We start from the raw sequence: 25,857 nt of genomic DNA on the forward strand, positions 1-25,857 counted from the left end.
TAGATCAAGAATAAAATCATTCTTAGATCACATTGCAAGAAAAAAAAAATACTAAAAATAAAATATGATTTCGTCCTAAATTTAGGATGGATTTGATCCATCTAATAATTTTGTGGTTTCAGATCCAGCCCGCGATATCACTAAAGCAGTCCAATGCCATTAAAACCCAATCATCCACCACTGCCGAACGATTGGTAGATCCCCGAGAGATTTAATTTTGAAAGCGACCTCAAGCCAATCGTCTCTATCTAAGTCACCGCCTCAGCCAAGTCTTCTCAGCTTTCACGCCTCCGGTCACAAAACAGTTACCTCACTGGGAGGTGACCCGATCTCGGGAGTCCCCCGGTTTATATAAACCGCGGGCAGCCTTCGCTCGCTCGCTCGCTCGCTCGCGCGCTTTCATTTCTTCTTCTTCTTTCTTCGGAGGCGGCTGCTCGTCGGCCGGCCGATCGCCCTCTCTTCGCCGGCGACGCTCCGTTCCTATCCGGCGGACGAGATAGAAGAGAAAAAGGGCGGGGTCGAATCTCCAAGAAACATCCAAGAATTAACCGAAGAATTCGATTTGGTGGCGCCGACGAGAGGACGGAGAAGAATCTCTTGGAGCCGTCGGAGAGCTCGCAGTCGATTCAAATTCGCTTCTCGATCCGATCTCTGTGTCGCCTCGCGCTTCTTCCTTCGAGGTAACTGGCCACGCTTAAAAAAGAACGTTTTTTTTTTCTTTCTTAAATGGTGAAATTTATCTATTTATTTATTTATCCAGTGCAATTAAATAAACGAGATTTTTTTTACATGAATATTCTTTTAAAAATTTTGATTTGCATGACCATCCCCTTAAAATATATACTCATAAAAAATTATTTTCGCACAAATATATTCTTCTATATTTATTTTAATTAAAAATAAAATAAAATTTTAAAATTATTTTTTTATATTTTATCGCGATTGTTTTACAATTTTTTTAATATATTCATTAAGAATATTTTAATTTTTTAATTTAAAATTATTAATTTTTTAACGGTGCTAAATGATTTAGTTATATATAAAAAATAAAAATAAAAAATAAAATAGCAAAATGAGTATTTTATAAAAATATTTATATGAAAGTATCCATGCAAAATTTGATATTTAAAAATATTTATAAAAAAATTTAAATATTTTTTTATTTCTTGCAGTAGCTTAAAAAGATGAGATTTTAACGCCGCGGGGGGGGGGGGGGGGGGGGGGGGCGCGGGGTGGAATTACTGATAGGACCACTCTTTTTTTTCTTTTTGTTTTTTACGGTAGCACGCCATTGTAGGTGGAGAGTGGTGGAAGAGGGGGTGCAGTTATTGAGACCTGGACCGGTGTTGTCGTCATGTGGTGGTTGGTTTGCGACCTTGGACTGAGGGCATCTAGAAGGTTCGTACGGTGGGAACCTCCTCGCTACGGTGGGAACTGATAGGTGTCTCATCTACAATTAAAATTGTTTTGTTTTTTTTTTTTTTTGTCTTCGTGGTTGGTAGGCTGCTTGCTAAGTTATTATAAACCTATAAATTTCCATAAACAATGTAATTATAATTCAATTCATTATTAGGAATTTGAATGAGAAATTCACTTGAGCGCTGAAGTTGCTGAATTTTTTTTTTTATGTTTTATCCAACAACCATTCTATCACTACCCATACAAATAATAAGAATATGTTTTAAAGTATGTATAAATTTATGCCATACTGATTTTGTGAGAACATTAATATTGAGTGATTTTTTTTTAGTCAAACTCTTTTGTTTATAAATTTTTGTTTTTTCTTTTTATGCTATTTTTTTTGTAAAAGTTTCTCTCTCGCATTACTACATATGAGACAATTCAGAGAGAAGAAAAACCAGTCAATGCATATTGTTTATAAAACTTTATACATAATTATACTCCAGATAGATCAATTATTGGTCGAGATTCTGCAAAAGGACACTCCACTTTTGTTCTATCTATAATTTCATTTACATAAAGAACTTAAGTATAATTTTAATTTAATAATAAATGATAAATTAAGAGTATGTGTAGGTCACTATCTGTAGCAACGATAACTTAGAGGTAGAGTTGATCATGGGCTGGGCTGGGTTGGGACACAAAAATATCAATTTTTTAATAAGCTTGAAGTGAAACTCTACTAAAAATAAATATAGTTTAGGCTGAAGGCCTGGCTCATGATCAACTCTACTTAGACATAAATGCTACGGTGGTGAACAGCTTCCAACAATTCTCTTATATCTCATCATTTTTTGTTTATATTAGGAAAGAAGTATAATTTATTAGAAAATTTATTATCATATCTTTAAACTCTCAGTGCATACCTCACTTTACTTCTGAATTTGGTCATCTATATTGCAACCTAAATCCTTTTAAAAACTAGTAAAATGTTATATGTAATTGATATTTTCAAAAATAAATATATCCTTTTTGATACAAAGGCTGCATTCTTTCATAATTACCCCAAGCTTTCCTCTCCTCCTTAACATGGAAATATAAACAACTATTTCCAATGTGGGTATAAGTATTTCTTTTCGCACCATTCTACACCTCACAGAATTTGTTTCCAACCATCGCATTGTAGTCTATATCAAAGACGGTTCATAAGTAGAGTCGATCATAGGCTGGCCAGATCTCATGTCTAAATTATATTTATTTTCAGTCAGATTTCAGGCCTAATCTACTTTTAATTTATTTTGTTTTACCAAATCCAGCCCATTATCAGCTATATATTCACATCAATTTTACACGTCACATCTTATGAGCACGACAAACACCTAAATAACACAAAATTCTATCATGCGTCCGTCACATATGTTTGTCTCTAACTTTGCATGTGTGCGCTTATACTTTTCTTTTAAGATATCTAATTTGACATAATCTTCGCTCTTACTAATTATTATTATTTTCCATCTCCACTTTCCAAATATTAAGAAAATTGGTAGCCCCAAGCATTGAAAAACCAAAACCCAGGAACAACCATACTTGGTGCACCCCATTCCCTCTTACTTGAACTCGGAGGTGCACTTGTATATCAAGTTTGTTTCATATGAACCACTTGTTCCTCTCTCCATCTTTTTCTCCCTCACTCTCCCCCTCTCTTCTTTGCTCAGCAAGGATACCACCGTCTCTGCCTTGCTTTGATATAACAGTAGATGGACTGAAAGACTCCCAAACCCCACAAACCTAAAAAGCTCTCCTCCTTTTTTCCCTCCCCTCCCCTCCCCTCCCTTCCTTCCGTCTTTAGGATATCTAAAGTTCCACGTATCTACACTTCATGCAATTATTGTCATACAACTACGCACCTACCCTCTTTCCATCACAAAAACAACTTACATGAGACCTCCTTTATGAGATTTCCATCTGTTTCTCCCTGTCAGGAGCTAAAGGAGAGAGATCATTGAAGTCAAGGAGAACGCCACAAGAAAGAAGCAGCAGCAAGGGAAAGCAAAGAAAGCTCTCTCTTTCCCTGTGTATATATGTATTATTCTCTATTTATTTCATTCGTAATTTTCCAACAACAAAAATAACGAAATAAGCTTCAAATCCCATGGCTGCTTCTCCTTCGTCCCCTTCTTGGTTCACCTCTCTCACGTGCAACCCCTACTCCTCTATCCATCAACCTGAGTCTCTTCTCCAATGGCTCCGCTTCATTTTCCTCTCCCCGTGCCCGCAGCGCCTCCTCTTATCCGCCGTCGACGCTGTCTTCCTCCTCCTCCTCCTCGCCTTCGCCCTCCACAAGCTCTTCTCCCGCCTCATCCACCGCCGCCGCAGCGGGGAACCGGACTCCGATGCCCTGAAGCCTCTGCTGTCCGGGTCCCGGGTCGTTCTCCGGACTGACTTCCGATTCAAGCTCGCCCTCGCGATCTCCTCCTTCCTCGCCGTCTCCTTCGCCGTCCTCCTTGTCCTCGTCCTCACCTGCCTCCCCCGATCCCAGTGGCAGCTCGCCGAGGCCGCCTTCCTCCTCCTCCAATCCCTCTCCCACCTCGCCGCCGCCGCCGTCGTCGGCCACGAGAAGCGCTTCCAGGCCGCCGCCCACCCGGCCACCCTTCGCGTCTTCTGGGTCGCCGCCGTGCTCCTCACCGCCCTCCTCTCCGCCTCCGCCGTCCTCCGCTTCGTCTCCGCCGCCCCGATCTTCCCCGACGATGTCCTCTCCATCGTCGCCCTCGCCCTCTCCCTCCCCCTCCTCTTACTCGCCGTCTCCGGCTCCACCGGCGTCTCCGTCGACCACCTCCGCCCCGCCGACGAACCGCCGGCCCGGTCCGACCTGAACCACCCTGAACCGAATGTAACCCTGTACGCGACCGCCTCGATCCTCTCCCTCATTACGTGGAGCTGGATGAACCCTCTGATCTCCAAGGGCTACCGTTCGACGCTGAACCTGGCCGACGTGCCGTCCCTGGCACCGGACCACCGGGCGGAGCGGATGTACGAGCGGTTCCAGTCCAAGTGGCCCCAACCGGCGGTCCGGTCGGCTCACCCGGTCCGGACCACCCTCCTCCGCTGCTTCTGGCCCCACCTCCTCTTCACGGCCTCCCTCGCCGTCCTCAGGCTCTTCGTCATGTACATCGGCCCCACCCTCATCAACCGCTTCGTCGACTACACCTCCGGCCGGCGGTCCTCCCTCGCCGAGGGCTACTACCTCTGCGCCATCCTCCTGGCCGCCAAGTTCGTGGAGGTCCTGGCCTCCCACCAGTACAACTTCCACTCCACCAAGCTCGGCATGCTAATCCGCTCCACCCTCATCACCGCCCTCTACAACAAGGGTCTCCGCCTCTCGTGCTCCGCCCGCCAGTCCCACGGAGTCGGCATGATCGTCAACTACATGGCCGTCGACGCCCAGCAGCTCGCCGACATGATGCTCCAGATCCACTACATATGGCTGATGCCCCTCCAGGTGGGCACCGCCCTGGGCCTCCTCTACATTTACCTCGGCCCTTCCGTCACCTCCGCCGTCGTCGGCATCGCCGGCGTCATGCTCTTCGTCATCCTGGGCACCCGCCGCAACAACCGGTTCCAGTTCTCCCTCATGGGCATGCGGGACAAGCGCATGAAGGCCACCAATGAGATGCTCAACTACATGCGCGTCATCAAGTTCCAGGCCTGGGAGCGCCACTTCGAGGAACGAATCAAGCAGTTCCGGGAAGGGGAGTACGGCTGGCTGGCCAAGTTCATGTACTCCATCTCCGGGAACATCATCGTGATGTGGAGCGCGCCGGTGCTGATCGGGGCGCTGGTCTTCGCCACCTGTGTGGCGGTCGGCGTGCCGCTGGACTCCGGCTTGGTGTTCACCGCCACGTCCTTCTTCAGGATCCTCCAGGAGCCGATGCGGAACTTCCCGCAGGCGCTCATCTCGGTGTCACAGGCGACGGTGTCGCTGGATCGCCTCGACGCGTACATGACCAGCGGCGAGCTGGAGGACGGCGTGGTCCACCGCGTCGGCGGCGGCTGCGACGATGATGGGAGCGGCGCCGCGATCGAGGTGACGAATGGCGCGTTCGCGTGGGACGACGAGGCGGAGGTGAGCGACGCCGTGCTCAAGGGGATCCACATCAAGATCAGGCGCGGCGCGCTCGCGGCCGTCGTGGGGACCGTCGGATCCGGCAAGTCCTCCTTCCTCTCCTGCATTCTCGGGGAGATGCACAAGATCTCGGGCAAGGTATGTTCAATGTTCCCCTTTTTCTGCTCATACATCTCTGGCCGTTCATTTATTTTAGACGTCCATGTGGTTAGGATCCGCCGCAACGTCATTAAACCGTGATAACGGACCGTTACGCCCTGAACCCAATATCCCGCTTTCATTTAATTAAAAAACGAAATCCTGACACGTGAGCCAAAGAATCCTACTCGAACGCGGGATCAACAACTCTGTGGCAAATCACGTCGAGTAATACTAAAGAGTTGAGTTCGTGGCACGTGGGATGGAGCACGTGTTAACTCGTAGCGTAGGTAGCCACGCCTTCGCACATGCCGTGGCTGACCCGTCCCTCTATCTCTCGCTCTCTTAGCCTAATTTTTCCTTTTTCTTAAAAAAAAAGATTTTATTCTTCGGTGCGGCCATAGACTTTGACCGACCTAACAAGAGCTAAAAAAAATAAATAAATAAAAAACGAATGATTCATTCAGAAAATGCAGACGCATAGACCGTCCACCATTTTGAAAATTTTTTTTGGACTCGTTCTGTATCTGTTTTCCACCTTCTTATTCTTTTTTTTTTTTTTGACTTCAATGATAGTGCTCACACGAGATTAATATGAGCAGCCGATATTAAAAAAAAAAAAATTGCATAGAAGCTCTAGGCGGGATTCTGGTCTTCACATGCCAATGTCGAGGAAGAGAGAAAGCAGTATGGACAGCTGGTTCGGCACCCTCATAAAAATTATTATGCGTGCGGATTGAGGGGTGTATTGTTCATCGTGCATGGAACCAGGATTTTTTTTCCCCACATGCCACATTTGCGAGAAAAGAAAAAAAAAAAAAGGTTTAGGGTTGGCATGAACTTAGAAGAGATTGATGAGACTCATCAGATCCTGTTTCAATTGACCCTCGCATAGCTAACTGTACGCTCGCATGCTTTTTATAAGTGACAGCACACAACTGGCAAAAAGGAAATGGTGACAGTAGCTAAACAAGGTGTTTTCATCTGGCTAGACTCGTCTCTAGCTACCATCTAGAAGCAAAGCCACACAGTACAGTTTTGACATCATCCCATAATTTTTTTTTTAGCTACAAAAAATAATTTATATATTTTACTATAAATACATCCAAAAAAAATCAAAAAACAACAAATCTCAAAGTACTTTAAGCAACTTCCTCTTTCCAACCCATAGAACTTTTTCAGAGTGATCGGTAACATACGAAAGCATACAATCCACAATCCTATTAGCCTCTTTATAAACATGCTTGACTTGAAAGACAAAAATATTAGATTGCTATAGAATTTAAAAAAAGGGCAGACAAATTTTCTTTTTGACTTTCGTTAAATCGGGTGAAAATGGTTTGTGCAATATTTCGATACTTGTTAACATTTGTATGCTTCACCTATTCTTTTCAAGTTTTACATCGAGGCACATTCATTCCCATTTTTGTAAGAATTATTGATAATTATACCATTCTCTTTTTAAGTATTTAAACAAATGTTAATGAACAAGGAACTAAGGATCTTGACTCGATTTAACTGTCATCATCACTAAAACCACTGCTATCGTATCATAGATGTAGTTAAAATACTGTGTCTGGCTTTCATTCTGATTCTCGTTCGCATATTATGGTGGCAGGTCAAGGTTTGTGGGAGCACAGCCTACGTATCACAGACGGCATGGATCCAAAATGGAACCATTCAAGAGAACATCTTGTTTGGGCAGCCAATGAATCAGGAGAAATACAAGGAAGTCATCCGGGTTTGCTGCTTGGAGAAGGACTTAGAAATGATGGAGTTTGGGGATCAGACTGAGATTGGGGAGAGAGGGATCAATCTCAGTGGCGGACAAAAGCAACGCATACAGCTCGCCAGGGCTGTTTATCAGGATTGCGATATCTACCTCCTTGATGATGTCTTCAGTGCCGTTGATGCTCACACAGGCTCAGAGATCTTCAAGGTGACTTTCTTTCGGTTTTGGTCTCTGACACTTGCCAATTTAACTTATTGTTGCCCATGTTGGTAGGAAGACAAATTACATACAACTACATTATGTTTATTTCCCCTCCTTACTAGTTAAACATGGTGAACCCTAAGTGCAAAAGTGATAATTGAGGTTGATGTTCTACCCGTCCCTTTTGTAGCTGCACAAAATTGGATTTTTCATTCTATGAGGACCCCGTATGGGTGTTTTTAGTCTCGCATCGATTATTCGTTGGGTAGATATTGGGTACTTATACATAATCAAGGAATCCAAATAATACCTTCCAGCTAGTTTTTTTGGGTGAGATCCTAAGTTACTTCAAATGGTATCAGAGCGGGCCTTACCCATAAACTATATGGACTAGGGGACTCGGCAGTACAGATTCATTGGGGCTGACTACAGGCCACTCGTGGTGCTTGTGGACGTCAGAGCTTAAATGAAAAGAGTATGTGAGGACTCATGCAGGCATATGTTTAGTCCCACATCGGTTATTCGCTAGTTAGATCTTGAGTATTTAGATCAAGAAATCCAAATAATACCTTCTAGCTAGCTTTTTAGGTGATCTCTTAAGTTGTTGCACATTCATTTTTTGATTATTATGTCTCATTTGTTATGTATCCATTCTCTTACCTTTCCTTTTGCTGCATTTGTTGAACAAATTGCTTTTTTGATCATTAATAACGGAGCCTAGCATGTGCAAAAAGAATCCCTTTGTCGAGAAAATCTGGTAATAAACCTAAAGATACGATCCAATACTTACTGTTTCTCCTTGGTTTTAAATGAAGGGCTTCAGGTTCTTTTTTTTTTCTTCTTCTTTTTTCTTTTCAATAATGCATGGCATTTGATTTGGAGGTTTCAGGAGGCCTGGGGAGGCTTTGGAGTCCAACATGCACTGACTCCTAGTACTCTTTATTTCTTAAAGACAGTGGTGCAGCATGCAAGCTTTACCATTATAAAGAAGATGTCAATTTATGATTGAATTGAAATGCATGCTTGCTTGTTAATATAAATCTCTTCTGCAAAACCCAATAATATGTCATAAATACCGCTCTTTATATTCTAAAGTAGAATCATAACTTTGAGCTTATCGTTGTAGGAATGTGTAAGAGGTGCTCTCAAGGAGAAGACTATTGTGCTTGTAACACACCAAGTAGACTTCTTGCATAATGCCGACCTCATAATAGTAAGTGCTGTATCCCTTCCTCGAGTATTCTTGATTGTGAAAGTTGAGGTGGAGAAAATAGTTTCAGCTGCTGAAGAGAACAATTTCGGAATTTGTGTAGAAATTTTTGAAAAATGATTAGTTAATAATAGTATCTTCATTAGAACTTCCACAAGTTTGTCTTCATCTGTTTCCAGTGATGAAGTTTCAGCCACTATCTTTTCTGTATTTCTTTTCCTTTGCTCGGTTTCTTATATCTACTAGTTGTCAACATGATGAGAGTATTGCTGTGTAATCAAAAAAAAAAAAAAGTGTCAGACCGTCGGTAGATCTTTTTCCTATGTTATATTTTCAGTCTGTTTTTCATAAGCATGCTCCTTTTAAACTTGGCATATTTATCATATTTCTTCGTTCGCTAAATTAGCTAGTCCTTCCTCAACATTGATAATTTTTTGGCAATTAGCTAAACATTAGATTTTGTTTCCTCTCTAAATAATGAAAAAAACCACATAGGTCATGCGAGATGGGGCGATCGTACAATCTGGAAAATACAGTGAATTACTAAATTCAGGCTCAGATTTTGCAGCACTTGTTGCTGCTCATGACAGTTCCATGGAACTTGTAGAACAGAGTGGTTCTACTGGTGAACACATAGAGCATCAGCCAAAGCCATCAGTACAACCTGCCACAAATCAGGAGCAATCTAATGGAGAGAGCGGTTCTGCGATCTCACCAAAGAAAGAAAAGGGCACTTCTAAACTGATAGAGGAGGAGGAAAGGGAGAGTGGTCATGTCAGCTGGAATGTGTACAAGTTATACATGACTGAGGCTTGGGGTTGGTGGGGAATAGTGGCAGTATTGGCAGTTGCTTCTATGTGGCAAGCTTCGTTAATGGCAAGTGACTATTGGTTGGCATATGAAACGTCTGAAGAGAATGCAGCTTCATTCCGTCCATCCTTATTTATTCAAGTTTATGCCACTATAGCTGCAACTTCAGTTGTCCTTGTTGCAGCCAGGTCTTTTCTCGTAGCATACTTGGGGCTCAAAACTGCACAGATCTTTTTCAAGCAGATTCTCAACAGTATCCTGCATGCTCCAATGTCCTTCTTTGACACCACCCCTTCTGGAAGAATTCTTACCCGGGTAGGTCTCACTTTCTTCTGATATTTCTTTTGTTTTACACATGTTTAGTATATGCTTTCAGTTGGTTAGTGTCTGAGTCTCCATCATCTCATCTCTATCTTAGAAGATCAATAGCTTTACTTGCTCATTTCCTGAATTCTTTTGTGTATAGATGCCTGCTTCTTATAGATCAAAGGTCATTTTGTGTATTTCCACTGGTTGTTAGCTATTCATATGGATTTTTCTGACTGTTTTTCCTGTTCTTTCCAGGCATCATCCGATCAGACCAACATCGATCTTTTTCTTCCTTTCTTTGTAGGATTAACTGTTTCAATGTACATTACAGTGTTCAGCATCATTATAATTACATGTCAGGTTGCCTGGCCAACTTTGATAGCCATATTGCCACTGGGATGGCTGAACATCTGGTACCGGGTATATTTCAGTCATTGGAATTCATGTCTTCTCCATTAAAATTTATCTTCCATTATGCTGGTCCATTTTAAAGCAAAGGCATGCTTTTATATGCAGGTTGTTTGGAAGTTAATTGTTTTTCTCTCTCTTTGCTGTCTTGGTTGCAGGGATATTATTTAGCAACATCTCGGGAGCTAACCCGTCTTGACTCGATCACAAAAGCACCAGTTATCCATCACTTCTCAGAGACAATTCAGGGTGTCACGACAATCCGGAGCTTCAGAAAGGTGGAAAGGTTTTCCCAGGAAAATTTGTATAGAGTCAATTCAAGCTTACGCATGGATTTTCACAACAATGGTTCCAATGAGTGGCTGGGATTCCGGCTGGAACTGATAGGAAGTTTTGTCCTCTGTATCTCTGCTTTGCTCATGGTCATGCTGCCTAGCAATTTTATAAAACCAGGTATCAACACAAAGTCATCGGTATCGCTAGGATCGATCGTTTTCATGTTCTTGGCCTTTAAAATCTAGCAAGCGCGTTCCTACTGTTTGTCGGTGTTAATCATAAGCTGCTGACATTGCCATTAGATGAACATATCTTTTGGGGAGAATGCCACTTTAGGTTCTTTGGGTAGCTTTAGGACCTCCATTTCATCTGCACCTAACAGCAGTCCAGTGAAATCTTAAAGGCCTCAGACGCATCGTCTTCCCTTTTATGGTTTTGCAGTATGGCACTGAATGTCTAAAATTCATGTTAATATAACATAATAGATACCATTAAGATGATATGAGGTATCATTGTTTAAACTCATGCAACTATGGAGCAATCCTCCTGAATTCCCCTACCTAGAAAGAGTCATGGGAAAGTAAGAAGGTTTGATGCAGGAGTTTGTTTTCATCTTAGTTTAGCATAACAATCTAAAATAAAGACATTCTCTTGAGACATGACAATTCTGTCAGATGGGATTAAAATCAAGTATATCTTGCAAAAAACTACCATGCAACTCTTATCGGTATGTTGATTAGTAGAAAAGTCATGTGTTAATGCTTTTTCTATTGAGGTCATGAACTGAAAATCCTGTTTCCCCTCCCAATGCACCTCATATATTCATTTTTTAAAGAATAATTGTTTTGAACTACCATGAAATCTGCAGGAGCTAATCTTTGTTTCTATGTTGCAGAGTTTGTTGGTCTATCTCTCTCCTATGGTCTCTCTCTCAACACTGTAGTGTTTTATGCCATATGGATTAGTTGCTTTATAGAGAATAGGATGGTTTCAGTAGAAAGGATAAAACAGTTCTGTAATATTCCTTCTGAGGCAGCTTGGGAGGTCAAAGACTGTCTAGTGTTGCCAAACTGGCCAACCAGAGGAGATGTCATCATCAAGGATTTAAAGGTTACTGAATAACTTTCTTTTATTCATGCAGTTAAAACCAAAAATCTTATGAACTTTCAGGTGGACTTTGAAGTTAATATGTTTTTTTTTGTGCAATACCAGTTCTAGTGTTGTTAGAGGAAAATCCCAGATAGCAATGCATATGAGGATGCATATTAGATCCAAGATAGCTTTTCCTTTGAAACGTTGCTCCCACTTGTTATTATTAGGTGTTAAATTGAGCTATGCCTTCTGTTTGTGCAGGTTAGATATCGATCAAACACTCCTTTAGTTCTTAAAGGGATTTCAATTAGGATTCATGGAGGAGAGAAGATAGGAATTGTGGGAAGGACTGGGAGTGGCAAGTCAACATTGATACAAGCTCTTTTCAGAATAGTAGAGCCTTCTGAGGGCCAGATAATCATAGATGGAGTAGACATTTGTACTTTGGGTCTTCATGATCTCAGGTCGCGCTTTGGAATTATTCCTCAAGAACCAGTTCTATTTGAAGGAACAATTCGGAGCAACATTGACCCAATTGGAAAGTATTCAGATGATGAGATATGGCAGGTATCAGTTATATAAAATCCAAACAACTGTATTCATGCTATTTGATTATGATAAGGCCTGATCTTCATTGCTGACCCCTTCTCGAACAGCTTAAGCTTTTACGGTCTAGCGATCGGTTAACACAGTATCAAAACCAAGAGTATTTTCTTCTTTTCTTCTCTTGAATTTTTCCCGGTCGAGTCATTCTAGACTTGTCTCGAGTAATTCTTGACTTGTTCGTGCCTTCATGTGTGTGTCCGGGCCACATGTGGAGGGGAAGGGGGTCGCTAAGGCTTGATATTCATTGTTGATCCCTTCCTTAACAGTTCAAGCTTTTGGTTTCTAGTGGTTAGCTGACAGTTTAAATGACAGTTGCCTCCCAATTTGCCTCTTTACAGGCCCTTGAGCGTTGCCAACTCAAAGATGCTGTTGCTTCAAAGCCTGATAAGCTTGATTCACTGGGTATCCCCTCTCTCTTATTAGTTGGTTTATTGTTTGACAAATTAAATATTCTTCACCTTTGCTATTGTCTTCTTCTACTTGTTAATATTAGAAGGTTGCTTCCTTTTTCTCAAAAAACAAAAAAAAAGGAAAGAAAGGAGAAGAAATTTGCTTCAATTGTTAAATAAACTTTGTATTTAGATGGAGTTACAGTCATTTGAGAATGCTGAATACCTGTCTTATGTCTTGTAAAGCTCATAATTCCCACTTTTATATAGTTAAGCAGTACCACCACTGTTAGAAAGATTAAATTAGAAATATTTATGTCAGGAAATACGATTCTTGATTGGCTGTGTTGAACTTGATGAAACTGAACACTGGGCAATATAGTTTAATGGAATATGAAGCATTATGATGCGATGCAGACTAAGTCCATCTTGTATTTTAAGAAGAAAAAAATAGAAACTTGAAAAAGTGGAAGAAATTGGCTCATTCATTTGGTTAGCTTTGAATGTTCACCATCTCTGGCTTGCTCCATCCTTTATGGCATTCCCTCTTCCATACCTCATGCATTCTTACATTGACATTATCAGTGGTTGACAATGGAGAGAATTGGAGCGTTGGACAGAGGCAGCTTCTGTGCTTGGGACGGGTTATGTTGAAACGCAGTCGTATCTTGTTCATGGATGAGGCAACTGCTTCAGTGGATTCACAAACAGATGGTATGATTCAAAAGATCATTCGAGAAGACTTCGCTGCGTGTACAATCATTAGCATTGCTCACAGGATACCCACAGTCATGGACTGCGACAGAGTTTTGGTTATAGATGCAGGTAATGTTCTTTTTTTCTTTGGTATAAAGAAAGTTCCCTCAAGGAGTCATAATAGTTTATGGATCTCACTTTAATTTAATGTAATGTTAAATGATTTTCTTCATTTCATCTATGACGTCGATACTTGAAGGAAAAGAGTGGATCGGTGAACATGAACTACAAATATAATAATTGATTTTTTTTACACCATGCCAGGATTAGCAAAGGAATTTGACAAACCAGCCAACTTGATCGAACGTCCATCCCTCTTCGGAGCTCTGGTTCAAGAGTATGCCAACCGCTCTTCTGATTTATAGGTCACAAGTGTACCGAATTCTGCGAAAAATGAAGATATGGACCTGCCTCGGTCAAAAGAACAACAGAGGTGTGTCGGAATCCTAATGCACTGACGGCAGTAGCTGATGATGCTGGATCATAAAGAATATATATATATATATATATATATATATTTAAGAACAAGGGTGTGGAGCAATTGAAGGTATCTTATACCATGGTTGTTTGATACTTCAGAAGTGGATGGCATTTCTTCAATCTCCATTACTAGATTTGAGCTGTGATTGACTGCTAAATTCTGATTCAGGAAACCATCTGCTAAAGTTCTCGATCACACGCATCAAATTTGAAGAATTGTATTTGTAACTGCTTTATGTTATGTATAGTGGGAGTAAGGCAGCAGAAAATTTTGCAGCGAACAAGCTCAGACTCGAAATAAAATTTCTTCATCACCTGTAGCAACTTTCTCTCTTTGTTTCTCATCTTGCATCAGATAAACTTTCAGATTTTGGTACGCATCATGTAGGATTTTATATCAATGGTTCTTCTCTTTGGTGCTTTTATGTGAAAATCTTTGCAACTTCTTACCTATTAGACTTCTGTGCCGAACAAGAGTGTTGTGTGCAAGTAGCCATACTCTTAGTCTTTTCATTAGGGGTCCTGACCAGAGCAGTTAGATTAGAATTGAGACCCATGAATGTGATAGGTCCCAGCCTGTGAAGGAGGAGAAGAGAACGGTGGAATAGAAATACTTTATTCAAGACCTCTCTTCGGGTGAGAGAAAACCCATGCAAGGAAATACTCTATTTCTGGTGAGAGTAACCTATGCTTCACACTAAAGAAAGAAAAGAAAATAATTCCACATATCTCCCCAGAACCCCCCCTTGGGCCATCACTCATCAACGCCCTTGTCTCACGTCCACTCCGGAGTTCCTCGAACCCACGCTCCCCACGTGCCCATCACGCATCCTCTCTTCCCTCGTCCACATGACATCCGAGCCATCGCTCATCACGCCCCACTCCCCACTCCCACGTCTGTGCTTTGGAGAACCCATACATGACGGAGTCGTCGAGTTTCCTCCACTCCCACGACACTCGGTTTCTTCATTCCCGGCCTCGTTTATTTCCCTGGTGAGTCGGTAGCTCCGTGGGAGACGTGGTCGATTGCCACCAAGTAACGCCAGTTCAGCCTCCGAACTTGCTGGGGTCTGATGCTCCCATCATCCCTTTCTCCTTCGACCAAAACCTTGTCCACAAGGTTTGCCTGTGGAAATTGGTTCTTCAGCTGGTCATACTCTTCCCAAATAGCGTCCTCTTAGGCAGAGAATGCCATTGTACGAGCACTTCTTTGATAATCCTTCCGCCCTTCTTCACCCATCTGTAGTCTCTGATGGTAGTCGGTTCCAGCATAGGGTGACCATATTCTTGAATGGGGGGTGGGCCTTGGTAGAGAACTTGCCCATCTCCTAATTTCCGTTTGAGGAGAGAGACATGTAATACAGGATAAACTTTTGCATCCTCCGGTAAAGCTAGCTGGTAAACGACAGACTGATGTATTCCAAAATGCAATATGGCCCGAAATATTTCTAGGCGAGCTTTTGGTGAGCTCGTCGGAAAACCGTCTGCTGTCGGTAAGATGGAAGTTTTAAGAACACCCACTCTTCTTCGGCAAGGGTGGCTTCCCTCCTATTTTTGTCAGCTTGTTACTTCATACTGGTTTGCACCCTCTCCAGTTACTCTTCAACTCCTTTAGCAGTTGGTCGCAGTCGACTAGGGTCCTTTCTACCTCATTGACTGCTGATAGCCCTTCCATGTTGATGACCCAAAGATTGATTTAAAGATTGATTTTGATGATCACAAAACTTTGAAGTATAAATACTAATGTTTGTGTTGCAAGAAGAAAGATAGGAAAAATACAAGAAGGCCTCAAAAGCTCTCAAGAAGAGTTGGAAGAAAGCTACACTTCATTGGCCCAAGTTTCAAGTTTAGAGTATTCAAGTTGGAGGAGCAAACTCTAAAGAAAAATTCAAAAGAATAGTTCTCGAGTCGACTCCGATACATTCACGAGTCGACTCCAGTGAATAACAGACAGAAAGACAGAGAAGCTATTTTGGACTCTGAGAGCCGAGTCGACTCCCAAAGAACTCGAGTCGACTCCGATGGTTGGCAGATCGACTCCTAAGGAAGCGAGAGTCGACTCAAGAGAAAAGCAAGGCAAAAAGTCAGAGAGCCAATTTCAGACACTGAAAACCGAGTCGACTCCCGCGAAGTCCGAGTCGACCCGAGGTAGCGCAACCCCAAAGACAGAAGACGGTATTTTCGTCTCTGAGAGGCGAGTCGACTCCAAGATAGTTCGAGTCGACTCCAAGGCAGCGCGACCCCAAAATACAGAGGATCAGTTTTCGGGCTCTGAGAGCCGAGTCGACTCCAAGAGAATCCGAGTCGACTCGAGGAAGAAAATTAGAAAGTATGTCCTCTGGATTTCTAAGAATGAGCCGACCCCTAAGTGCCCGAGTCGTCTCCAACTATTGGCGAGTCGACTCCAGTTTGGTCCGAGTCGACTCTAGGACAAGGCATGCACATTAATTCAAATTTGGAATAGTGGCCGAGTCGTCTCCAGAAAAGCATGAGTCGACTCCTGCTACAGCCGAGTCGACTCCGAGCCCAACGGATACATTGTCAAAATGTGCAGACGGGTCATAACGGCTCTATTTTTGTCTCTAACGGCTAGTTTTTGTTTCCACGCCATCAAAAGCTATAAAATCAAGAGGAGAGCTAGGGGAGAAGGCATGGAAGTGGGAGAGAACATTTAAGGAAGAGATTTCAAAGAGATTACAAGGAAAATCTCCCATAAGCACAAAAGGGCCATTCAAAGCAAAATAGAGAGAAGAAGAGCATCCGAGTGAATCCCAAAGCTTCCTCTCCAACTGTGTGCTGCCTCAGTGATCCTCTACCTCGTGCGAAATCAGAAGAGGGTCAAGTAAAGAAGAAGCCGAGTTTCCTCATCTACACAACTTGTTTGAGGGCTTCTCTTTACCTATTTGTTTATATTGTTATATTTGCTTGTTTAAGAAGCTTTGATTTGTTTTAAATTCGTGTTCTAATATCTTGTAACTTGATTCAATCAAGGGATTGAATCAAGGGGTTAAGGTTTGTTGGTGAGCCTTTGGGAAAACCAACTGGGTTGATTGTGAACCCGGAAAACAATCGTTGTAAGGTTGTGGTTGGTGAGCCTTTGGAAAAACCAACTGGGTTTGATTGTGAACCCGGAAAAACAATCGGTTGGTTCTAGTCGGTGAGCCTGTGAAAACCGACCGAGTTCGTTGTGATCTCGCAAAACAACAAGTTGGGTTGTGAGCTTGTAAAACAACCGGCTGTAATCTGGAGGATTATAGTGAAATTCTCAAGAGGTCTTGGGGAGTGGATGTAGGTGCTGGGGTGCACCGAACCACTATATGTTTGTTGTGTTTGTGATGCTTTTTGTCATTGTCTAACTTGCTCACTTACTTACTTAGATAAATTGCTTGCTTAACTCTTATCTGCGCATCCTTTAGTTGCAAGCATATTCAATTTACTTAATTAAGTCTCAGTGGGCTCAGCATCTGATAAAGCACCGGCAGCGGTATAGGTAGGGAGCTATTGCAGGGTCAACACCGCCGCATAGTTCTGGCATCTTTCCTTAATTGGGTGGTTCACGCGCGCGCAAACGAGCACCGGCCTTTTCAAAGAAGTATGTGTCCTCTACGACTTCAAATTGACTCTTCGGTGTTTCAAGAACGGGAAGCGGTTTGAAGCAGGAAGCAGCTGTCTACGACTTTGAATTTTCATATAGTTAGATCATAGTCGCACTTAAAAGCCGAGTACTCTACCGTTGAGTTAGCAACCCGAAAATACATTCAATAAATCAAACTGTTGCTAAGTTTAAATTCCACTGTGCATCTATACAACTTAGCATAATTAATTGAAAAGTTTTAGAAGTAGTATAAAAGTTTTAAAAGACCCAATTCACCCCCCTTTTGGGTTGTATCTACTGGGCAACAAGTGGTATCAGAGCAGGTGCTCTAAGATTAATTATTGATCTCACGATCAAGAGCCAAAGATCATGACAACTCAAATAGATAGTTTTCTAGAAGAGGGACAATTAATTGATAGACCTCCACTACTTAATGGCTTAGACTACACATATTGGAAGCACGCATGCACATTTTTGTTCAATCACAAAACTATAAAATATGGAGTATCATTATAAATGACTCTCATACACTCTCTCAAGCTGTCAATGAAAAAGACTTAGCACAATTGAATGCTAATGCTATGAACATTCTATATTGTGCTATCCATGAATCTATATTTCATAAGATTTCTGCATGCTTATCTGCTAAGGAGATCTGGGATACTTTAGAAAATATTTATGATAAATCTCAGATTAGCTCACATGTGCTTCAATTACATACTAACAATGAGACTGCAGAAAAAGGTGTTGAATCTCCCACCTCAGTCGAGTCGACTCCAAGTATTTCAGAGTCGACTCCCAAGTTAGCTGAGTCGACTCCAATAAGGCCCGAGTCGACTCCGAGGCAGAACAGTTCAAAAAACAAAGAGTTCGGTGATGAAAACAAGGATCCATTTCCAAACACCGAAAGATTCAAAAGCTTCCTAAAGACAAAGAAGAAGAGGAAGCAAGAAGAAAGAAGAAAGAGATAAAAAGCAAGAAAGTCTTGACCAAGGAAGAGTCAAGCAAGAAATTGAAAGCTAGGAGCAACAATGAAGATATTAGCTCCAAAGAACTACAAGAGGTAACTAACTTGTGCTTCATGGCACAAGAAGATAAGGTAAAATCTGAATCTACCTTTATATCAAATGATTTTCAAGAAGAATTCCCTTATGATGAATTATTAAATGCTTTTCATGATTTGTATGGTGAATGTAAAAAATTAGCTATAAAGAATAAAAATCTTAAAAAACTAAATTTGAAAATTTCAAAAGAAAGAAACTCTAGTGATGAAATACAAGATAAACTAAATTCTGAAAATGAAAGCTTAAGGTTAAATTTAGAACAATTGATTCAAAAAAATCAGAGTTTAATTAAAGAAAATCAAAACTTAAGTGAAGAAATTAACCAATCAAAATCTCTTATTAACAAATTCAATGTAAGTTCAGAAAGATTAAAAATAATGTTTGAAAGCCAATGTGTTGCTTATGATAAATCAAAATTTGGCTTGACTCCTTTACTTAATAATAAATCTCTAGAGAAAAAGGTTATCAATTCACCAAGCAAACCATTAAATAAGATAACTTATTTCAAACATGAAAAGAATGGGCATAACAACTTTACCTATCGTTCTAACATAATTAAATCAAGTGGTAAAGTTATTACAATTAAACAAATCTGGGTTCCAAAAGGAACCATATGTCCTAACTCTCAAGGACCCAAGCAAGCTTGGGTACCCAAAATGAAAATATGAGGATGTAGATGAAGGTGTGCTAAGATACCCATAAAATAAATAGAACTTTCATACAAATGGGTGCTCTAGACACACATTAAAGAGTGAAACTTAAAATATACTTATGCAAAGTAATTAAAAATAATAATAATGAAATCAGTAACCCTTGCATCTCATCATTACTTTTGCTTTAGTATTTGATTAAAATATGAATTGCAAGTATTGATCAATTTTGTGATATAGAAAATACTTTTGAAAATATTATCAAATCACTTCATTTTATAGTATGATTTACTCACTATTGGATAAGTTGCTAAGAATAACTCTATGAATTCTCTATATGCTTGATTGAGAGTTTTTATCCATGGCATTATTATTTATCGATCATAGATATGAAAATGTGCACTTGGTATGCCTTTGAATATATGCACTATGAATACCAAGATTAAAGAAACCATCTTTGGGATATAAAATCAACTCATGCTAGTATGTACTTAATCTCAAAAGACCTTGCCATTGGCTTACTTAGAGTATCTTCTGAAAGGTCAAAGTTTACTATGCATGTTAACTAAGGAAACAAACAAAAATCAATTTCTAAATCTAAAGTTGTTGTTTCCAACACTAAGTTTTCAAAAGCTTACATTGGTTTTGTTCTTGGCACTTAAATTGAAATATTTTCTGCATTGGCACAAACTCACAAAAAGGGATCAAATGAAAAAGGTTTGCAAACTATGAAAGTAAAGAAGTATCATGGCATAGTGTTGAAAACCAATTTTGTATTAAGTTGTGCACAGAAAATAATATTGAATGCAATTGTTTCTGCACCAAGAACACTATAAGTAAAATAGGATCAATAGAATCCTTGAAGAAATGAAGAAGGCAATGTTGTATGATAGTCATCTACTTAAATGATTTGTTAAAAGCTATCATCATTGCTTGTCATATATATGGTTTCTATTAGGTCTATTATTGATGAAAACTCCATTTGATCTTCTGAAAAATAGAAAATGATCTATTGCATATCTTTCATATTTTTCAGTAGCTTATGATATGCTTGATATGGTCTTTTGAAAATAATGCCAAATCTGATAAAGATATTTCTATCCTTGGATATCATTCATCAAGCAATGCATATAGAATATTCAATGAAAAGATTCTAGTTGAAGAAATATCAATTCAGTTTATTCTTTATGAGACTAATGATTTATTATCAAAATACTAAAATCAAATTATATATGTATATGGTTAATCTTTTACCTATAACAATCTGAAAACTTGTTAATGATCAGAACCAAATTGAGTTCTTCAGAAATGCACTTAATGAAGAAAAATTGATAACTACTAAAAGACTAAATCAAGAAAAGATGAAATAGATCTTGATGAAATTCTTGCATGATTAGAAGTAAAGATCACCATTATCATTTGCTTGCTTATGAGCTTTATATTCTATCAAATGAATGTGTAGAATACACTCCTATGTGGTTATTTCATTAAAAAAAAGATCTATGTAAAATAACCACCTTATTTGAAAACATTCATTACAAATATGATAAAGCAATTTGTGATTTGGAACAAGCATCAAAAGCATGATAGAATAATTATTTTATCATATACCTAATAGACCAGATTATGTGATCATTATGTGCCTTTGTGCAAGACTTCAATCTAACTCTAATGAATCATAATTTATTGATAACAAATGAATCATAATCTGAATTTTGATAGAAACAATTGTTTAAGGCAATTTGATCAAAACTTAGCTAGCATGCCTTATTGATAATTATCTTAAGCAAATAAAATTTAAGCTAAATTGATGTTGAAAATAAGAAATTGATTTGATCTTGATAAATCTTTCTATTGTCTCACATGCTTGTCCTTGAACCTTCTTGGTTAATGAAACTATCTCTTAAGTTCAAGTGACATGTGTTTGCTTATATTTAGGCAATCTCTTGAGTAAAGTGACTCAACATTCAATTGTTGTCATATCTTATGATTGAGTCACCCAGTTAAGAAATATGCTCTATGAATGTTTTGTATCTTGAAGAAACTAATGACTTTCTTTCAAGAAAGAAAAGGAGTTTGTTAATAATGCAGGATCCTTGAGCAAGAAAATGAGAGATTTCTATTGAAGGATATCTCCATGTAAGATACAATAAACATTCACATGCAAACAAGAGAGAGGACCTTCATCAGCCAAAAGTTCATACATAAGAAATCTAGTAGGTATTTGACTGAAGAATGTAGAATGAATTGGTAATTCTAGATACCTCTCTCATAAATTAATTGAGCAAAGTCAATAACTTAAATCTTATTATGGCATGATTAAGATCTTTAATTATTAATTTTTGATATCATGTCTATATATATATATTGATTGACTTATACTTTTAGAAATTGTTTCATGGTTTGTCCAAACTAAAATATATCTTTGCCTATGTCATAACCATGAAATACACAAGTTTATGCTTAAAATTTTGATTTAAAATAACTTGTGAGAAATTATGAATCCATGAGCTTAATGAAAATGTTGTTTGCATGATATACATCTATATGATACATAAGATTATTTCTTTATTCTGCTCTTTCATATAAATTACTTGAGAATAACAAAAAGAGAGAGAGATAAAGAAAAGAAAATGGATATTATTCAAGAGAAGGCAAGTACTCCAATCTTAAGCAAAAGCAAAAACAAGCATAATATATTCGGCACATTTGTGATACTTGTGTGAGCATTTTTTTGGAAGGGATAAAATTCGTAATTAATTACACTTAAATAGAGAGAGTTTCAAGTGAACATTTTAACCTTTCTATATTGCTCATCATAGGGATGGTGCCAATGGGGAGGCTAGTGGTAGTACCCGGCACTATTTGACCCAACTATTCGGTGTAGGGCATATTAGGGACGGCACAAGAGGGAGGCTAGTGGTAGTACCTCGTGCCCCTTCCAACTCTACCGGATAGGGAGCAAATAGAGTATAGAGCACAAGAAAGTAAAAATGAATGACAAAGTAAATGAAAGTATAAGAAGAATCAAGTCAAGCTTTAATCACTTGGAAACACACCTTAAGAATGAAATCAGTGCAAGATTATATTTAAATAAGGGGAGTTTATTTGAAAAGAATTGATTTTGGTCCTTGACATGCTTATTCTTAATATTTCAATGCATGACTTAACACATAATCTATTTTGCATATGGCATGATGTCTTGAATTATGGGTTCTCAATATTTTGTAATGCTCCATGCTTGGATAAGTTGATTGGAATATGTCTTAACTTTGCTCACAAGTTTTTGCTTCACCCTTGCCTCAAACTAACTTGTGTTCCAATGCTTGAATGTTTGAAATACTACATAAAGTTTTTAAGTAATATTAAGAAGAAATTTCAGTTTTATCATTCACGATTATCTTTGGAAGTTAAATAGATTTACAAAAAGAAGAAGAGAAGGATACTTCTATTTAGGCAAAATGAATTGATCTTGATCTATCTTTCTGCTTGCCTAACTTTGATACATAATGTCCTAATACTTATTAAAATATCCTCCATTGTGTATCGAAACTCAATATTAAATATAAAGATTCTGAAAGTGCTCTAATGTTATTGAAATATGCATTTTCAATCTTAGTGATTTAAGATGAGCTTCAATGTGAAAGATACATATCTCAAATCATGATTTAAAAGCCTCTATTGAAAATCTTTATAAAATTCAGAATCTGATTTTGTATAAAAGCTTAAACTCAATATGATTCCTAGATAAAAACTACAGTTTAAGAAAAATAGAATAATTCTGATGCCTTGATTGTTTGCCCCGATACGCATATGAAACATATCATTTCTTATCCTTACAGTGTACCAATATTGGTCCAAATGATGTGTCTTTCGATGATCTTGATTGCAAACAAAAATTTCTAAATATATAATTTTATTTTGATATTAAAAAGGGATTTATTGTGTTTCATGTATACATTGCTGAAAAACTGTGATTAAGTAATTGAGTTCTATAAATCTATATACCTCAATGATCATCTATATGTTTTTCTCTCCTACATTCTTCAAGACTTCCATCAGAATATATATATAGTGAATGATCTTAAAGCTAGAAATATTTCAGCTCACTCAAATGATTCTCAAAGAAAGAAAATGTAAATGCTTTTGAAAGAAACTGAGCTTAAAATGAATCATTTTCTGTTTAATATTTCTATACATTTTCTCTAAGATTAAGAGAAAGCATAACTTGTTCTTGAAGGATTAGAAAGAGTAATTGCCACAAATTTTGAATAATATTAGATTACTTTACATTCTCGATATCATAGAATTTCAGTCTTATTCACGTTTATCATTAAAATCTGAAATTCAACAATAGAAAAGAATGATTAAAGAAGAATGCATCTTTTGAGGGGTAGCTTTAGATATTCAGTATCTTTTTATGGATTGATTTTAATGAACCTCCTTATATTGCAAGACTTGCTTTAATTATATAATGAGTTTATACCTTGAGATGAGTTCTATAAAGGTTGTCTTATCTCAAACATTGAGTCTTATGAAAATAAGCTGAAACTTATAGAAAATATATTTTTTTTTGAGATTGACAATTTTACTGAACATTATCTTCAAATTCTAAACTCTTAAATGGAATGATCAATTGAGGGGGAGAAAGAAAATCTCAGAAGGAGAGATCTTATGGAACTTAATCGCATAAATCTATAACTAAAGGAGAGAGAAAGCATACTAAATGAAAAGTGATCCTAATGCTCTCCAAAATGTATCATCTGAAATTTAAATATACAAATCTTTATGATACACCTTGAGGCTTGTTATTTGGTTAATATATCTTATGCATAAATCATGAACCAAATTGCAATTCAAACAGTTGATCTTAAGAGCCTCTAACTTAATGAAAAAGGGGGAGAATTATGTATTGAATTTTCTTGAGTATCTCTTAGAAAACCTATTTTTGAAATTTATTGATGAGGTCTCATTGGCTTGTTCTTTAGAACTTCAATTTTTGTGCCAATTCATTATTATATGTACCAAATTTTTTTTTAAGGAATAAAATTTTTATAAGAACCTTCAAAGCTTTGAATTTTATGTATGCTCTAAGATATATCATAAATTGCATGAATTCATGTTTTTGGCATTTATGCCACAATATTTTTACACCATAAAAGAACTTTGCAATCATACTTAATATACTGCACTTATACTCTGAAAATTAATTAAATTGCTCTCATGTTGATAAAATACTTAATATATTGGGCAAAAGATCTTAAATGAACAAGCTTTCATACTTATTATTGAAGAGAGGTTAGATTTCTATTCGTGCTTTCTTTGAATATCATTCGTGGTACTTCTTGAATTAACTTAAGAAAGATTCCATCTACACTTGAGTTGAAAACTATCCTTGGAATCACATTCGATGTGTTCTGCTCTGAAATTATCTTAATTGGCTCTGATCTATGCTCATTAATCTTATTCTAATATTATTGCCTTGAGTTATATGATTCATATCCTTGCAATAATTTGACATACAAATCAGAGTACAATAAGAAAAAGAAATATTTGAGTAGTCTTATCTTTGTGCTTAATGTTTCATTATCTTACAACCTTTTTGATGTTGTCAAAAAGGGGGAGAAATATCTGAGTATATGCTCATAATGCTTGAAGTATATTTTAAAGATATATAGCTATGCATTACTTCTAGAACACAATATATTTTATACTGCATATACTCCAAGTTTTGTCATCATCAAAAAGGGGGAGACTGATGACCCAAAGATTGATTTAAAGATTGATTTTGATGATGACAAAACCTTGAAGTATAAATACTAATGTTTGTGTTGCAAGAAGAAAGATAGGAAAAATATAAGAAGGCCTCAAAAGCTCTCAAGAAGAGTTGGAAGAAAGCCACACTTCATTGGTCCAAGTTTCAAGTTTAGAGTATTCAAGTTGGAGGAGCAAACTCTAAAGAAAAATTCAAAAGAATAGTTCTCGAGTCGACTCCGATACATTCACGAGTCGACTCCAGTGAATAACAGACAGAAAGACAGAGAAGCTATTTTGGACTCTGAGAGCCGAGTCGACTCCCAAAGAACTCGAGTCGACTCCGATGGTTGGCAGATCGACTCCTAAGGAAGCGAGAGTCGACTCCCAGAGAAAAGCAAGGCAAAAAGTCAGAGAGCCAATTTCAGACACTGAGAACCGAGTCGACTCCCGCGAAGTCCGAGTCGACTCCGAGGTAGCGCAACCCCAAAGACAGAAGACGGTATTTTCGTCTCTGAGAGGCGAGTCGACTCCAAGATAGTTCGAGTCGACTCCAAGACAGCGCGACCCCAAAATACAGAGGATCAGTTTTCGGGCTCTGAGAGCCGAGTCGACTCCAAGAGAATCCGAGTCGACTCGAGGAAGAAAATTAGAAAGTATGTCCTCTGAATTTCTAAGAATGAGCCGACCCCTAAGTGCCCGAGTCGTCTCCAACTATTGGCGAGTCGACTCCAGTTTGGTCCGAGTCGACTCTAGGACAAGGCATGCACATTAATTCAAATTTGGAATAGTGGCCGAGTCGTCTCCAGAAAAGCATGAGTCGACTCCTGCTACAGCCGAGTCGACTCCGAGCCCAACGGATA

General features: G+C 38.9%; 1 protein-coding gene across 2 annotated transcripts; it reads left to right on the forward strand.

The window, feature by feature from the left end:
* The first annotated feature begins 375 nt into the window (after positions 1–375).
* LOC120108285 (ABC transporter C family member 14-like) lies at positions 376–14,332 on the forward strand. Of its 2 annotated transcripts, XM_039121873.1 has the most exons (14): positions 381–680; positions 1,298–1,398; positions 3,384–5,662; positions 7,281–7,601; positions 8,722–8,808; positions 9,301–9,930; positions 10,180–10,344; positions 10,491–10,785; positions 11,504–11,718; positions 11,962–12,267; positions 12,645–12,708; positions 13,281–13,520; positions 13,716–13,998; positions 14,101–14,332. In XM_039121873.1, exons 3-13 carry the CDS (start codon positions 3,554–3,556, stop codon positions 13,814–13,816), a joined length of 4,533 nt encoding a protein of 1,510 aa, XP_038977801.1. In that variant the 5' UTR covers positions 381–680; positions 1,298–1,398; positions 3,384–3,553; the 3' UTR covers positions 13,817–13,998; positions 14,101–14,332. The 2 variants fall into 2 exon arrangements, with proteins under 2 accessions (XP_038977802.1, XP_038977801.1); XM_039121874.1 differs by lacking the exon at positions 1,298–1,398 and having other exon boundaries at positions 376–680.
* The last annotated feature ends 11,525 nt before the right edge of the window (positions 14,333–25,857 follow it).

The sequence above is a fragment of the Phoenix dactylifera genome, unplaced genomic scaffold (assembly GCF_009389715.1).
Source record: "Phoenix dactylifera cultivar Barhee BC4 unplaced genomic scaffold, palm_55x_up_171113_PBpolish2nd_filt_p 001257F, whole genome shotgun sequence".
Lineage (NCBI taxonomy): Eukaryota > Viridiplantae > Streptophyta > Magnoliopsida > Arecales > Arecaceae > Phoenix > Phoenix dactylifera.

Bases quoted from the DNA above. Each gene is read 5' to 3' on its own strand.
- LOC120108285 (XM_039121874.1), top strand. From the start codon at position 3,554: ATGGCTGCTTCTCCTTCGTCCCCTTCTTGGTTCACCTCTCTCACGTGC. The intron at 9,931-10,179 runs GTAGGTCTCACT...TGTTCTTTCCAG, and splicing joins CTGGAAGAATTCTTACCCGG to GCATCATCCGATCAGACCAA. The intron at 12,709-13,280 runs GTATCCCCTCTC...TGACATTATCAG, and splicing joins TGATAAGCTTGATTCACTGG to TGGTTGACAATGGAGAGAAT.